This window comes from Aedes albopictus, chromosome 3, assembly GCF_035046485.1.
Source record: "Aedes albopictus strain Foshan chromosome 3, AalbF5, whole genome shotgun sequence".
Classification (NCBI taxonomy): Eukaryota; Metazoa; Arthropoda; class Insecta; order Diptera; family Culicidae; genus Aedes; species Aedes albopictus.
This window is the reverse complement of record NC_085138.1, coordinates 193,332,283-193,348,672: the sequence shown is the minus strand read 5'-3', so window position 1 is coordinate 193,348,672 and position 16,390 is coordinate 193,332,283. Positions and strand designations below refer to the sequence as shown.

At 43.8% G+C, this 16,390-nt stretch overlaps 1 protein-coding gene across 1 annotated transcript in view; it reads right to left on the bottom strand.

Moving 5' to 3' along the window:
- The window catches only part of LOC109426664 (protein eva-1 homolog C-like), a 93,231-nt gene extending 77,090 nt beyond the window's left edge, over positions 1 to 16,141 (bottom strand). The window contains exons 1-2 of the mRNA XM_029858256.2: positions 15,612 to 16,141; positions 14,949 to 15,192 (exon numbers count right to left, since the gene is read on the bottom strand). Coding sequence (XP_029714116.2) covers positions 14,949 to 15,021 — 73 coding nt within the window. The 5' untranslated portion in view covers positions 15,022 to 15,192; positions 15,612 to 16,141. The remainder of the gene's footprint in view (positions 1 to 14,948; positions 15,193 to 15,611) is intronic.
- Positions 16,142 to 16,390: the final 249 nt, after the last annotated feature.

The window sequence follows — 16,390 nt, the reverse complement described above, 5'->3', positions numbered from 1 at the left end:
AAGAAGCCCCAACTCTCAAACTGCATTCAAAAATCGCATAACGAGGGACGGTTGACTGCGCATGTTTAATGTATATTTGTAATGTGTCTATGTTCTAATGTTGCATAGCATTTTTAGTTATCCCTTGAAAAAAAGGTCCAATACACGGGACCGAAACGTCGGATTATGCCAAACTATCTCTTAGACTGAGAAAGCCACAACAGTTCAACATTTCCTCCCAGTTGTATACCTCCTCCAAAAAGTTAATGTGTGGCTTCGAGGTCGTGTGGCTAGTGTCACCAAGCATTTAGTCGCATCGTGCTAGGAGCGCGGGTTCGATTCCCGCCGCAGCCGTCAGGAAAAGTTTTCGGCTGTGCCACTGGGCGTTGCATTCTAGTCCGTTGTCTAGTGTCGTGCTTCCTTCAAAGAGCGAATAGCTCACTGGAAGTACTAAACGTGTCCGTGTCTTTTTAATTATATTTGAAATGAGCCAAAAAGAATTAAAATTGAACTAGAGTAAAGTGGGGCAAAATTTCGAGTGGGGCAAGTGTTTCTTTTGAAGTTTATGAGCTCAATTCAAATGATTTCTTTTGGGTGTCAAGATTGTTCGAAGCCTTTTTGAAAAAGAGTCTTCCACTCCAAAAATTATGAAAATTGATCAATATTTTGAAAAGTTATGACAAAATGTTGATTTTTGATAAAAAAAAATGTAATACATGGTGGTCCTTCCAACGCATGGAATGGAATTGTAATGAAATCAAATTCGATATTTTATTTTGGGTCGTTACTAGGTATATTTTGAAGATGCTTTAGCATGTATAACTTTTTGCAAAAAAGATTTGGAAATCATATTTTACACATAGTGGGGCAAAAGTTCAAATTGTGGGGCAAGAGTTCGAGTCATGTGGCAAATTTTGGTAAAAACTTAAAATTCTGCAAATAGAGACGAATCAGTCAAGGGCTGAAAGTCTCTAAGTTAATAAAAACAAATCAATCAAATCAATCAAATTTTGCAAAATGTACATATTATCTCTAAAAATGATGGAATTAGTGTGAACATTTGATCAAGGTTGAAAAAAAATAGTAGAATAACTAGCCACAGAAGTTCAATGTCGGGACTGTTCGTGTGACTAACATCTAGTTTGCCACGCCCTTACAGCGTCAGCAGCGGTACTAGAAGTGTCAAGTTAATTTTGTTTACCAAAACAAAAGATCCTCTACAAGAAGGGCACTTGAAAATAGTGAATTATTGCAATTAAAGTTATTGATATAATTAATTGAAAAAAATGACTACAGCGCCATTAGAGTTCTAGTGTATTTCTATTAAAAAAATGTTGTTTTATCTGAATTTGACGGAAAACTACCAATTTTTAGTGTAGTAAGTTTAACCCTGATTTGGGTAAAATCCAAATCGAACTTTAAAGTGTATTCCAGTTTTAACATCAAATATTAATTGGTTTTAGGCTGAGGTGTGCGGACTCAACTATTTTGATCATTCAATTCGAACACGTATCTTTTCTTCGAGTGCTCTCCGTCGTTGTGTGGCTTATCTCTATGGAGATCTATTTCAAAGTGCACGCAAAATTTACTCCACACAAAGTTTAACCAAATTGCCGACATCAAAAGTTACACTAAAACGTAAATAATCATATGCTTTGATCTTACGTGGGCTTTTAACAATATTTTATAAACTTTGGGATAGTTTTACACTGTTTTACATATTAAATTTAACACAGAAAAACGTTTTAGTTCACGATGAAAAAGTTTGTGTGTCATTGAACGTTTTACTTGTTTTAGCAGGTTTTAGCGTGACATTCCAAATCGAACTTGTATCCAGGCACACTCTGATCATTTTGAAGGTTTGGCAGCAGCCTGGCTGCTGTCAAATTCCAGTCCTATTACCAAAGTGTCAAAATAGTGTGCTACGGTTAGCAAAATTCCACAAACAGTAGATTCGAACTTTTGCCCCAGTGGTGGGGCAAGAGTTCGAATAAGACACACACATACAAAAAGTGTTGTAACTCGAAATTGAAAAGACATTTGGCGTAACTTTGTTCAGCAACATTTTAGCTCATGGATGGTAGAATAACCACATGGTATTCATTTATTTTTATCTGCTTTGGTTTTCTGAAAAACATTGAATTTCCAACTAGAATCGAACTTTTGCCCCACCTTACTCTATAGATGACGAAGATATCACCAAATCACTTTTCCATGTTTTACGAAAGTGACCCCAAACTTTTGGCTGATACATCATATTGAGGAGTGACCCCAAACTTTTGGTCGATGACATGAAGAGTTAATTTACTTATTAACTTTTTTTCTAGATTTTTTAGCTAAGTTCTATAAAAAGCAGTTGAAAGTTAATGGAAAATGGGTCATATTACCGCTCCCATCTTGAAATTTGGTCGACCCAATTTCAAGCGACACTGCCGTAAGTTTATATTCATTTTTTAGAAAATTTGGCAACTTTGGGTTAAGTTTACATACAAAATTGTTTGAAAAAGTTTCTTTTAAATCATGTTCAAAGTTTCTTTGACTTATTATCTTTTGAATAAAACATAGGGTTTTGAAATCGGACGCAAATTGGCGGAGATATGGGCCTAAAAAAATGACATGTTTTTGAGGGGGTGACCCCAAACTTTTGATCGGGAGTGTATGTGCATAAATAAAGTCAGGGCGATTCCTGGATGAATCCGTGGAAGAATTTCTAAAGGGATTCCTGGAGGAGTTCCTGCAGGAATAGCTGGAGGAAACCCTGGAGAAGTCCTGAAGGAACCCCTGGATGAATTCCTGGAAGATTCTAGGACCACTAGAAGATTTCCAGGATGATCCCAGGAGAAAATTTCTGAAGAAACTTCTTAAGGAATTCCTCAAGAAATCCTTAGAGAAATTTCTGGAGAAGTTCTTGGAAGAATACCTATTAGAGTTCTTGGATAAATCCCTTCAGGAATTTCTGGAGGAACCTCAGGAGGAATGCCTGGAGGAATTTCTTCACAAATTCATGTTGATATACCAGGAGGAATTCCTGGAGGAACTTCGGAAAAAAAATCTGGCAGAATCCCAGGAGGAATCCTTAGAGAAATCTCTGGAAGATTTTCCGGAGGAATCCTTGAATGAATTCCTGGAGGAATCTGTAGAGGAATCCCTGCAGAAATTTTCGATAAAAATCCGAGAGAATTTGTTGGAGGAATTCCCAGGGGAATATCAGTAGGACATTTTGAAGGAATTTCTGGAGGAATTATTGGAGGAATCTCGGGAAGAATCTTTAGGGGAATCCCTGAAGGAATTCTTGGTAAATTGCTGGAGGAATTCCAGATAAAATTTCTGGAGAAGTCCGTGTAATAATACCTGGAGGAATCTCTGAAAGAAAAAATCCTGGAGGAAATCCTGGCAAATTTCCTGAGTAACTCCTAAAATTCCTGGAGAATTTCCTGATGAAATTCCTGAACGAATTTCTGAAGGAATCTCTGAAAGATGTCCTACATAAATTCCTGGAGGAATTGCTGAAGAATTTCCGAAGGTATTCCTGGATCGCATCCTGAAGAATTTCCTGGAGGATTCCTGTAGAATTACCTGGTTTAATTTCTGCATAAATCTGTAGAGCATTTCTGGCAGGAATCTCTTCAGAAATTTGTGAAGAAATTCATACAGTAATTCCCACAGGAATTGCAGGAGGCAAAAAGAAATTCCCGGAGAAATTCTGGAGAAACGCCTGGAGAAATCTCTGGAAGAATCCTGAGAGGAATCTCAGAAGAAATTCTTTGTATATTCCAGGAGAAATTCCTGGTAGAAATTCTGGAGGAATCCGTGAAATAATACTTGGAGGAATTTCTGGAGAAATCCTTGGAAGAAAAAAAACCCGGATAAATTTTTGGAGAAAACCCTGGAAGAATTTAGGGAGGAATCCCTGGAGGAATTCCTGAAGAAATTCTTGAACGAATTTCTGAATGAATCCCTTGAGAAATTCCTGGGGTAATTCCTGTAGGAATTCCTGGGCTTATTCCTGGAGAAGTCCCTGGAGAAATTCCTGGATGATATTCTATAGGAATGCCTGGAGGAATACGTGGAATAATTCCTGGAAAAATTCTGGGAGGAATGCCTGGGGCAATTTCTGAAAAAAATCACTGTAGAACTTCCTGGAGAACTCCTGAAGAAATATTTGAAGGAATTCCTAGAGGGACCTCGGGAGGAACACATCCAGGAATCCCTGAAGGAATTCTTGGAATAATTCTTGGAGAAACTCCGGGAGGAATTCCTGGGGGATTTTTACATGATTCCCAGGACCTATTTCGAGAGAAATTTTTGAAAGAATTTCTGGGGTAATTACTGAGACTAATCCATAGAGGATTACGTAGATAAATTCCTGTAAAAATGCCTGGAGGAACCTGGAGGATTTTCTAGAAAAAAATCATGAAAAATTTCTAGAGAAATACCTCGAGGAATCTCTGTTGGAATTTTTAGAGGAATCTCTGAAGGAATTCCCAAAGGAATCCTGGAAGAATTCCCAGAATGGAAGAATTTCTGAGGGAATTCCGCAAGAAAATTGAGCAAACTCCTAGAAGAATTTTTGTGGGGATCCCTGGGTAAAAAATAGAAGGAATCGATATCTGCTGTAATTTCTAGATGAATTATTGAAGGAATACTTGGGTGGTCTTCTGAAGGACTTTCTGTACAAAATATTTTAACAATTCCTGGATTATTTTCTGAAGAATCTTTAGTAAAATTTCCTGAAAAAAAATTCTGGAAGACATTTCTGCAGAAATTCTTTGAATAATTCCAGATGGAATCATTGGATCAATCTCTTACGAAATTACGAAGGAATATTTGGAGAAATCCTTGGAAAAATCTCCTAATCTATCTCTGGAAGAATTCCTGTAGAAAATCTCGAAAACAACACTATAAAATCGCTGGAGGAACCGCTAAAGATATCCCAGCACAAATCTCCGAAGAAATGTCTGGAGGAATCCCTAGATGTAAACTCCTGGAGGACGAAACTAGGAACAAATCGATAACAGTTATTTCGATTCTTCAAAATTGTAATACCGATTGGCATATTCACATATCGGGCGCCCATCCCGAGCAATCCGAAATCCCCCTAAACCCCCTCGTATGTCACGCAGCTGAGACCCCTGAAAACACCTGCGAAACGCCTCTAAAACCAGCCAAAGCATCCTCTGAAACTTCCAGAAATGCCTCCGGAATCCCCCTGAAACCCCCACGGACTTAAGATAACCAAAACCACCGAAAACGCACTTGTAGCGCTTCCGAAACCTGCTCCAAAAATCAGTGTTCCCACATGCTCACACATCCGATTCTAGAGATACCGCATGTCTTTCGCAGTTTTCGGAACCACTGGAACTTTAGGTCTGAATTGCGATACTGTCATTTCATAAAGACACGGACACGTTTAGTACTTCCAGTAAGCTATTCGCTCTTTGAAGGAAGCACGATACAAGGCAACGGACAAGCATGCAACGCTCTAAATGCGCGGCACAAGAGGCATACGCAGGACTGCCAGGATGGCCTCTATGGTCAAATGGCAGCGCGCGTGGGACAGTTCCACCAAAGGAAGGTGGACCTATAGGTTGCGGGGAGGACACAACTCCGGACAATTTGGTCCAGAGGATGTGTAGGGATGAGTTTGACTGGAACTCCGTTTTAACGGCTATCACCCATATCGTCTGGGAGCTACAGAGGAGGTGGCGCGTGGACTCGGAGAATGGCTAGTTCAGATGCAGTACAAGAAGTGGTCCAGGGGTTCGGAGTCGGTTTCGTAGGTCATACCGTTGCCCTGCGGTCGAGACCGACCCTTACAGCGATTAAGTGACGGCGGAGAGGAAGTCCCGGTAGTGGTGCTGTCGTGGTTGGATCCGAGCCCGTGGTTGGAAAGGGGTCCCCGGCAAGGGTCGGGGCAGGTGGAGACCCTGCTGTAAGCAACCTTCTGGTGTAGCTGATAGGGCCTGCAGGGTAGTGATACCCTTGCCTTCAGCAGGTCAGATCGGGTTGCTCGTGGGCTTCAGTTCTTGATGTCTGCCAAGCAGTTGGGCGCGAGCGGGGTTGACCCTGCCCGCCTTACGAGGACAAAGGGAGTTATGAGGACCACTCGGAAAACTGGCTAAGCGCCAGCATGCTACCATGATGGACTCTCCAAAGCGATAGTCATCGATGTTCGTTGCAGCTAGGCTACGCAGCTAACCTCGAGGGTGCGATGTGCACTAGCCCCTCTCTGAAGCAATGCCTTCTTGGTGGTTTCGGAGAGACGAAGGGTTTGCAGTGTTAGCCAGAAGTAGTTGACCATTGTTTTCATACAAAAGAGGGTCATAAATTAAACAGTAACAAGCCAGGTAACACTTTTGCTCTACCAACAAAGGGTGTTGATAATCCTCTTCGCATGATGGTTTTTTTTATGATGATTAATGCTTTTTATGCTTTTTTTATTTGCTGTATTGTAACGTTTTCACTGGCGGTGTGATATCAATTAAAAAAATTGATGCAGAACGTGAACGTAATGAAATACTCTTCATCGCATAACCCAACGGAAACGATTAATTGGATTTATCATCAAGGTTGCCTTGTCAATGTGATACTATATCAATTAACGAGATCGGCTCCTTTTGAAATGAAAACCAACGACACATGGGTAAAAATGGTTAAATAAAGGGTAAGGTGGTTTGGGACCTTTTATGTTATAGTTTTACACTTTATATAGCATTTCCAATCTGCTTTTCATAATTTTTGTATTTAAAACTTGGAGATTTCTACATAAAAAAACGTTATAACTCTTTTTTAATTTATACACATTAATTCCTTACCGATTTAAGCAACACGAGGGGTTTAGGTTGCAAAATTGGAACTTGTTATCAAAATCCTAAAAAAAATGTGAGTTATTTTATGCGTTATTTTTTATCTTTTTTTTTTGAGTTCTCAAGAATTCCCAAGAGTTTTCCGGGAATCTTGAGAATAATTCTGGCACTTCTTTATAATTGTCTCGAAAATTTCTTCAGGAGTACCTTGAGAGTACCTCCAAAAGCTTCCTGAGAATTTCTGTAGTTTATCGGGAATTCTTCTGGAGTTCCCTGTGAATAATTCCAGGAGCACTCCAGGCATTCTTTCAGAAGTTTTCCTCTAGTCTTAAAGGTCTGAAGCTTCCGACGATCACTTTGCCCGAGTTCAACGGTGATTATAAGGAGTGGTTGGCATTCCACGACACCTTCTGGCATTGATCCTCTCGAATCAGGACGTCCCGGACATCCAGAAGTTCCACTACCTGAAGTCATGGAGAGGCAGCCCAAATCAATTTCTGGAAAAATCCCTGGAAGAAAAAAATCCCGGTTAAATTTTTGGAGGAAACCCTGGAAGAATTTAGGGAGGAATCCCTGGAAGAAATTCCTGAAGAAATTCTTGAACGAATTTCTGAATGAATCCCTTTAGGATTTCCTAGAGAAATTCCTGGGGTAATTCCTGAAGGAATTCCTGGATGATATTCTATAGGAATGCCTGGAGGAATACCTGGAATAATTCCTAGAAAAATTCTGGGAGGAATTCCTGGGGCAATTTCTGAAAAAAAAAACACTGAAGAACTTCCTGGAGAACTGCTGAAGAAATCCTTGAAGGAATTCCTAGAGCGACCTCAGGAGGAATACATGCAGGAATTCTTGGAATAATTCTTGGAGAAACTCTAGGAGGAATTCCTGGGGGATTTTTACATGAATCCCAGAACCTATTTCGAAAGGAATTTGTGAAAGAATTTCTGGGGTAATTACTGAGAGCAATCCATAGAGGATTACGTAGAGGAATTCCTGTAGAAATGCCTGAAGGAACCTGGAAGACTTTCTAGAAAAAATCCATGAAAAATTTCTAGAGAAATGCCTCGAGGAATCTCTGGAGGAATTCCTGGACGAATCTCTGTTGGAATTTTTAGAGGAGTCCCTGAAAGAATTGCCAAAGGAATCCTGGAAGAATTTCCGGAGGAATAATGGAAGAATTTCTGAGGGAATTCCAGGAGAAAATTGAGCAAACTCCTAGAAGAATTTATGTGGGGATCCCTGGGTAAAAATAGAAGGAATCGATATCTGCGGTAATTTCTGGATGAATTATTGAAGGAATACTTGGATGGATTCCTGAAGGACTTCCTGTACAAAATATTTAAACAATTCCTGGATTATTTTCTGAATAATCTGTAGTAAAATTTTCTGAAAAAAAAATTCTGTAAGACATTTCTTAAAGGTCTGAAGCTTCCGACGATCACTTTGCCCGAGTTCAACGGTGATTATAAGGAGTGGTTGGCATTCCACGACACCTTCTGGCATTGATCCTCTCGAATCAGGACGTCCCGGACATCCAGAAGTTCCACTACCTGAAGTCATGGAGAGGCAGCCCAAATCATCGAGTCGTTCGCGATCAGTGCTGCCAATTATCAACTGGCCTGGCAAGCAAGAAGCGACATCTGCAAGCGATGCTGGAGACCTAACGGGTGAAGAAAGAGACGACGTCTTCATTGCACGGGTATACGAGATGAACCAGCCGAGGGCTGAAAATCTCGATAATAAAGAAAAATAATAATAATAATAATTCATTGCACGGGATCGTTGATGACTTCGAGCGCCACACCAAGATTCTTCGGCTGCTAGGTGAACCAGTGGACACGTGGAGCACCATCTTGGAGCATTTGCTCTGCGTCCTCCTTCCAGATGATACCCTCAAGGCATGGGAAGACCATGCATCCACAACGAACGACCCATCTTACCAGGCTCTCATCGATTTCCTCTATCGCCGTATCCTTGTTCTTGAGTCCGTCTCCATCAATCATGTGACTCCTCCATCGCATAATGTAACTTCCGCTCATGTTTCAGCCGCTCGCAAGTCTGCTCAGGTGAAACCGTCGGCAATTCTCCCAGCAGTTGCTACGCTTGTGACCAGCGCCGTCCATTGGTGAAATGTGCGAAGTTTGAGAAAATGGGTGCTGCTAATTGTTTGGCATTGGTGAACTCTAACCGGCTTTGCTTGAACTGTTTTCGTGCTGATCATTTCTCAAGGAACTGTTCGTCAGAATAAACGTGCCGGTTCTGCAGATGGCGACACCATTCCCTCCTTCATGACGGATTCGAAGACAATTCCGATCAAGCTGCATCTAACGCTGCCCGTGTTTCAACGAACGTGAGCCTGGTATCTACAAACGACGATTCCTCTCGGCGGCCACATCCGTCCAATCGGCGGAGATCACCTGTAGTCTTCCAATCCAAGATGTCGAAAAGAATATTTTTATGCTGACGGCGATAGTAGTTGTAGTTGACCGCTACGGCCAGGAACACTTGGCGCGTGTTCTCCTAGACTCCGCTTCTCAACCTAACCTGATCACCGAGAAAATGGCACAACTTCTACGACTGAAGCGCAGCAAGACAAACAATCTCGTCCAAGGCATCGACACACAATCGCAGAACGCAAGAGAATCCATCCACATCGAGATTCGTTCCAGAAAGAAGAACTTTTCCGTAAACGCCGAGTTCCTAATTCTTCCCAGAGTAACTCCGGAGCTTCCTGGTTCCGACATTCGTATTGACCACTGAAAAATCCCTTCAAACCTGTTTCTGGCTGATCCGCAGTTCCACAAGCGTGCTCCGACCGATATGATTCTGGGAATCGAGCACTTCTTCTCCTTCTTCCAAACGGCGAACTAAATCAACTTGCCTAAACCTATTCCAACACTGCTCGATAGTGTCTTCGGCTGGCTTGTATCCGGTTCCACGGTCGTTAATCCCTTCCCAGAAAAGAGTTCTCACCGTACCATCGTCGCCGTCTCTCTGTTCAATCTAGAGAAGAGCGTCGAACGCTTTTGGAAGGTCGAAGAGCTGCAAACCCGGCCCAATTACTCGATCGAGGAGAAGTAGTGTGAAGAATTGTTTTCGACTACCACGTCGAGAAACGTGGAGGGGTGATATAGAGTACGTTTGCGCCAGAAATCCAACTTTGACGAGCTCGTTGGCCACTCCAAGTCTATGGCACTCCATCTTTTCAGTCTCCTGGAACGATGACTTGATCGGAATCCTGAACTGAAGGAATAATACCACAAGTTTATGGCGGAATATCTCTCCCTTGGGCACATGCGGCGTGTTCAATCGGATGACGACCACCATCCCGATGCTTATTATCTGCCGCACCACCCGGTCGTGAAAGAATCGAGTACAACGACGAAAGTACGAGTTGTCTTCGATGCTTCGTCGAAGGCCTCTACAGGCTTCTCACTAATTGAAGCGTTCTTAGTAGGTCCTGTGGTGCAGGACGACCTCCTATTAATCATCCTTCGGTTCCTCACGTTCCCGTGGCGCATGTTGATGACATCGCCAAAATGTATAGACAGGTCGAGCTCCACCCGGACGATACACCGTGCTAACGAATTTTGTGGCGATTTGATCCTGCAGATCCTGTCGAAAGTTACGAGCTTCTAACGGTGACGTATGGGCTCAGCCCGACCTCCTTCCTAACCACCCGTACTATGCAGCAGTTAGCCGACGATGAAGGTGAAGCGTATCCACTAGGCAGGCCAGCACTCCGGAAGGGTTTCTACGTGGATGACTTCATCGGCGGTGCACAGTCCATCAAAGAAGCGATCCAGTTAAGGCACGAGTTAAGCGAGCTTCTATTAAAAGGCGGGTTCGCCCTCCGGAAGTGGACATCCAACCAATTACCGGTCCTAACCGGTCTTTCATCCGACGAAATTGTAACCCAATCATCGATCAAATTTGATGAAAACGAAACGGTGAAGGCTTTGGGCATTTCCTGGGAGCCCGAGTCCGGCAATCTCCTTTTCGACTCCAAAATCCGTGAGCACGAGAGGGCGCCCACGAAACGTTCGATTCTCTCTGGAATCTCCCAGCTATTTGACCCTCTCGGGTTGATTTCGCCGATTGTCATCATGGGCAAGTTGTTGATGCAGGAGTTGTGGCTACTTCCATGCGGCTGGGACGATCCCGTACCGGATTACGTCGCCCTATCCATGGAAAAGTGGCTATCGCGAGCAGAAGAACATTGGCCGGTTATGAATATTCCACCGTATTCAGCAACGGGGAAAGAACGACGAAAAACTGGTCACCGTAGTAGCCAGAATTCAAGCGGTACCCACAATCAACCCGATTTTTGCCAGATTCTCTTCTTACGAACGTCTGCTTCGCACGACCGCCTACATTCTCCGTTTCCTCGCCAACGTCCGCTGCAAAGTCCGCTCAGAGCCACTACCATCTACTGGTCCGCTTCCCAGCACCGAACTATCTGTCGACCTTCTCACCAGCGCCGAGTGCATCTTGGTCCAACTTGCCCAAACCGACGCATTCCGTGAAGAGATCCGTGATCTGCAAGTCAATAAGGCTGTCGGAAAACGATCGTCAACCCGCCCGCTGTCTCCATTTCTCGATCCTGAGGGAACCATTCGTGTAGGGGGGAGACTCAGACTTTCAGACCAGCCTTTTCTAGCCAAACACCCCGCTCGACTGAAAAGCAACCATCCGCTGACCCGCCTGATTGCCAAATCCTACCATCTGGAACTCATTCACTGTGGTGCCCGCCTAACTCTCGCGGCCATGCGGAAAAAGTTCTGGCCCATACACGGACGACGGCTCGTCCGCAGTATTCTTCGCAGCTGCTACCGGTGCGCTCGAGCAAATCCTGTCTCCTCGGGCCAACAGATCGGACAGCTGCCACACCATCGAATAACACCCAGTCGACCGTTCACCGTTACTGGGATGGATTACGCCGGACCAGTTTACCTGAAGCCTGTGCACAAGCGAGCTGCTGCAATGAAGGCGCACATCTGCATCTTCGTATGCTTCTGCACCAAAGCGGTGCACATTGAGATGGTAAGCGTCCTATCCACTCAGGCATTCTTGTCAGCACTCCGTCGGTTCATCGCACGTCGCGGACGGCCGACCGACCTCTACTCCGACAATGGAAAGAACTTCCAAGGTGCTGCCAACGAGCTGAAAGATGTGTATCGAATGACGCAGAATGAAGACCAGCGAAGCAAAACCACCTCCGATCGTTCTAGCGAACGGATCACCTGGCACTTCAATCCACCGAAGGCCCCACACTTTGGAGGACTGTGGGAAGCGGCAGTGAAGGTGACCAAAATCCAACTGTACCGTCAACTCGGTCCGTCCAAGCTGTCCTTTGAAGACTTATCGACTGTCCTGATCCAGATCGAAGCGAGTATAAACTCACGTCCCATCGTGCCGCTTAGCGAGGACCCGAACGATATCGCTGCTCTCACTCCCATGCATTTTTTGATTGGAGGACCAATGCAATCGCTCCCGGAAACAGATTGGCATCGTACCCCTCGCCTTATTGACCACTACCATAAGCTTCAGGGAATCTATCAGCAGTTCTGGCATCACTGGAGGACAGAATACCTCCAAGAACTACAGCGTGATATGAAGACCCGCCATCCGAATACCGACATTCAACCAGGAAGACTCGTCGTACTAATTGATGGACACCAGATACCAGTGAAATGGCCCCTGGCAAGAGTTGTTGCTGTACATCCTGGTGAAGATTAGCTCGTTCGAGTGGTTTCGCATACGTACCACCAGAGGAACTATTGTGCGACCAGTTACCAACATTTGTTTGCTACCCCTCTGGAGAACACGATTGAGCCACATCGACTATCACTCGGAGAAGTAGTAACAAACAATGATTAGAAAAATAAGTTTGATTGATTCGTACTTTCGTTTTGTTATTTTGTGATTTGTTTGTTTGATAACTAACTAGGTTAGCAATAGGAAATTAGATTTGAAGTTTACATTTCAAGGTGGCGGCGATGTTATAGCGTGCAATGTGTAGCCACGTTTCGAACTCATTATCATTTACCAAATGTGACCAAACCCTCTCAATACAAATCTAGCATTAAGTAGATGATCATGCGTGTATAGAGTATGTGTGACGATGTATAGCTAAATAATTAATGTCTGTATAGCGCAGTCCATTAGAGATGGTCGGGTTTCAGATTTTACAGACCCGAACCCGAACCGTGCCCGAACAATTTTCAATTTCAAAACCCGGACCCGACCCGTACCCGAGAATTTTTTGTTCCGTCAAACCCGGACCCGACCCGAACCCGAAAAATTTTTTGTCGATCAAACCCGAACCCGACCCGAACCCGAAAAGAAAATCCCAATAAACCCGACCGAAACCCGAGTTAAATAATAATCATTAAATGTATCGGATACAACAAATAAAACATTTTTCTGAATACTGATTTATCTACATTGGTACCAAACCCGACTTGAACCCGACATTATTGAAACCCGACCCGACCCGTACCCGAGAATTTTGAAATTGTTTAAACCCGGACCCGACCCGTACCCGAGCTTTTTTCAAATTTCCAAGCCCGAGCCCGACCCGTACCCGTCGGGTTCGGGTTCGGGTCGGGTTTCGGGTTTGAAAACCCGAAACCCGACCATCTCTACAGTCCATATCAACCCGCCTCGGTTGCGGTGCTCCCTTTGCTCTGTCGATATCGCATTTGGATCAGCGGTGGACTCAGGTACGGACTTCCTTAGAAACAACACTGTGCAACTTCGATAGTTCTGGTCAATCACGGAGTAGCAACTAGGTACGATGTGTACGGTTATCTTTGCTTTGCTTTGATTTCATATAGGGTAGCGAGCCACTTGGGCAGTGGCTTGTATTTTGAGCACTCTTCGCTATAACTCAGTCAAGTTCAAACCATTTGATTTTATACATGGCTAGATTTTGTAAACGGCTACGTATCTAACCGCGTTTCAAAAATTGTGTCAGTTGGTTCAAAATTTACTGAGTTAAAGCAAAAAAGTGCCCAAAATAGGAGTCCTGCCGAGGTTCCATTTCCCAAATCAGCGCGCAATCGCTTAACCCTTAACCCCACCTAGCCAGCGATCGCGCTGTTGCATTTTGTACAACACGTTGAAAAAATCTCGCTTTTTGTACTCAGCGTGGTGTTGGCCAACCGCTCCACTGCTGGAAGATTAAATTCTGTGCGAAATTAGACAATCTTTCCAAATGTGGAAAATCGTCGTTTTCGACGCTGTTTATTTAAAAATTCTAGTCATTCTTGGGTTTAACCGGCAGAACTTTACGTCTCGTTAGCTTACATCTGGAGAAAACTTCATTTATGAAACGAAATAGCGTGGGGGCGTTTTACTCCGGGGCTGCTTATTACCGCAGATTACCCTATATATGTATTAGCGAAATATTATGAACGACTTCAGTGGGACGTGTCCAGTGGGAATATCAGAGAAGAGAATGACGAAAGCAACATTCAGAACGGTACCGTAAACCGGGGTCAAATTGGTCCCCGGGTCGAAATTGATCAGACGTTTTTCCGTTAGGTAAGGTATGTTTTAAATGGTTTTCTCACATTTATCGTTTAGTATAGGATTCCTACAGCACGATACTTGGAAGGAAACAATGTAAAGTATGCCTAATCTAACTGAAACACGTCTGATCAATTTCGACCCGGAGATCAATTTGACCCCGGTTTACGGTACCAGGTAGTCCTTCAGTGAAACTGGAGAAACATCGCCCAAACTCGACGAAGCTGGTGTTACGCTCGGCGCTGGAGTAGTGTTACTTTGTAGCACTTTGTAGCCTACAAGGTATGGAGCCGTTCATTAACCTTCGAGTGTTCGCGCTGTTGTATTTTGTACAACACGTTGAAAAAATCTCGCTTTTTGTACTCAGCATTAGCGTAGTGCTTGTGGAGGTGGCCAACCACGCGACTGTCGAAAGGTTAACATGTAGATCAATTTTTTTGTAATCTCAGATACCCCCACCTTCTCCCACAAAAAGTATACGTGGTTCATGGAAAGCCCCCATCAAAGTAAGTGGAATTATTGCATCCGATCTAACCTTGCTGGTTTGAATAAATGAATGGATGATTGAACTTAGAAACCCATTTGCTGAAACGTCATAAAAAGTAAGAAAGTATCCAAAAATCTTACCCATGTCGTCGCCGGCTCCTCGCTGCATGGTGATTAGTAATCCAAAAACGATGCTGATAATCCTTTGCTCCATTTTTCTTGTCACGCACTGTATCGCTCCAGAAACAAAGCCATCATAACCGCCGCAGTTAATCCTTGGGTAATGAACAACGTCACACACATACAGCGGTGGTGTTTTCAATTCTTTTATTAATCATCATAACCATTTTCGCATACAGCTTTTTTTTCTTCGTCTGCAACGCACCTATTATTCGGGTAAATAATTTATTTCGCAAACAGGCACAACCCACTCATTTAAACTGCTGGAATACCATGCATCACTGGCTAGCGCTCTTATTTTCCAGCCATTATTTTCATAAAATTTATATCACTGTGAATCAATTTCCTGCGACCTGCGAGCCTATTGTGCGAGTGGAGTGCCGCAAGAATGCCTTCATTAAAATTTTTATTGCACTACCCTCAACCGCACTGCACGCTGGCCCTCATGTGGAGACCTCGCTATGCCGCGACCGAGGCGGGGGTGACATATTTCACCAACTGCAAATGATCCATTACCGCAATTTGTTGCCACAGTTTCACACTCACAAACACATGCCCATCATCGTATCATCCACCAACCGAAAAGCACTAGTTCACGATACAACGACGGTGATGCATTCCTACCGTATCTTCAACATCAAAAGCTCATCAATCACTTTGAACTTTGTCGTCAGCACTGCTTAACTAAAACACTATGCTCCTCCCGGACTCAGTGATGAGGCGGCGCTATTCAAGCGGAAATGGGGGGATAAAATTTCACTTCCCGCGCATAAAACGAGATAACGCGAAGAAAAGCACCCCCGAAACATAAAGCGAAAGTAATAACAATGCTCTTCCTTAATCCCCGTCACTTGAGTCGTCGGAATTGGCGCCGTTCTGAAGGGTAACACGGGCCAGCCCACCCATCCACGAGGAACCGTTCCCGACTGTATGTAGTAGGATGGTTCAACTCAACCACCAACAGCTTCCCAAAAGCCTTGACCGCGCGCGCGATTGGTCACCGAACCTGGTGTGCTTGAGGATGTACTTCCGCCGGAGTCTGTGATGTAACTGAATCCACTGAATGTTTGGCACAGCCAGTCAGTATCTGGAACGCGAGATAAATCGGCGGTGAGTCAAGTGGCGAAGCATGCTAATACCCTGGCAAAAGCTCAATTCGGGTCCATCCAGTTGCGAGCGGTCGGAAAATGAGCTCCGAGCGGCCGGCAGAACTCAGAGAGAAAGGATTTTGTCTCTCGCGTGTGCGTAACACAGTGGCTTGTCGTTTATTGTTACAATAGGAAAATGCCAGGGTGCTTTCTTTGCATTCGATCAAAAACTTGACACATGATACCTAACGGCTTTAGTGAAATTATTATACACGAAATATTCGTTTGAATTAGAAAATCAGGCTCGATTATCTG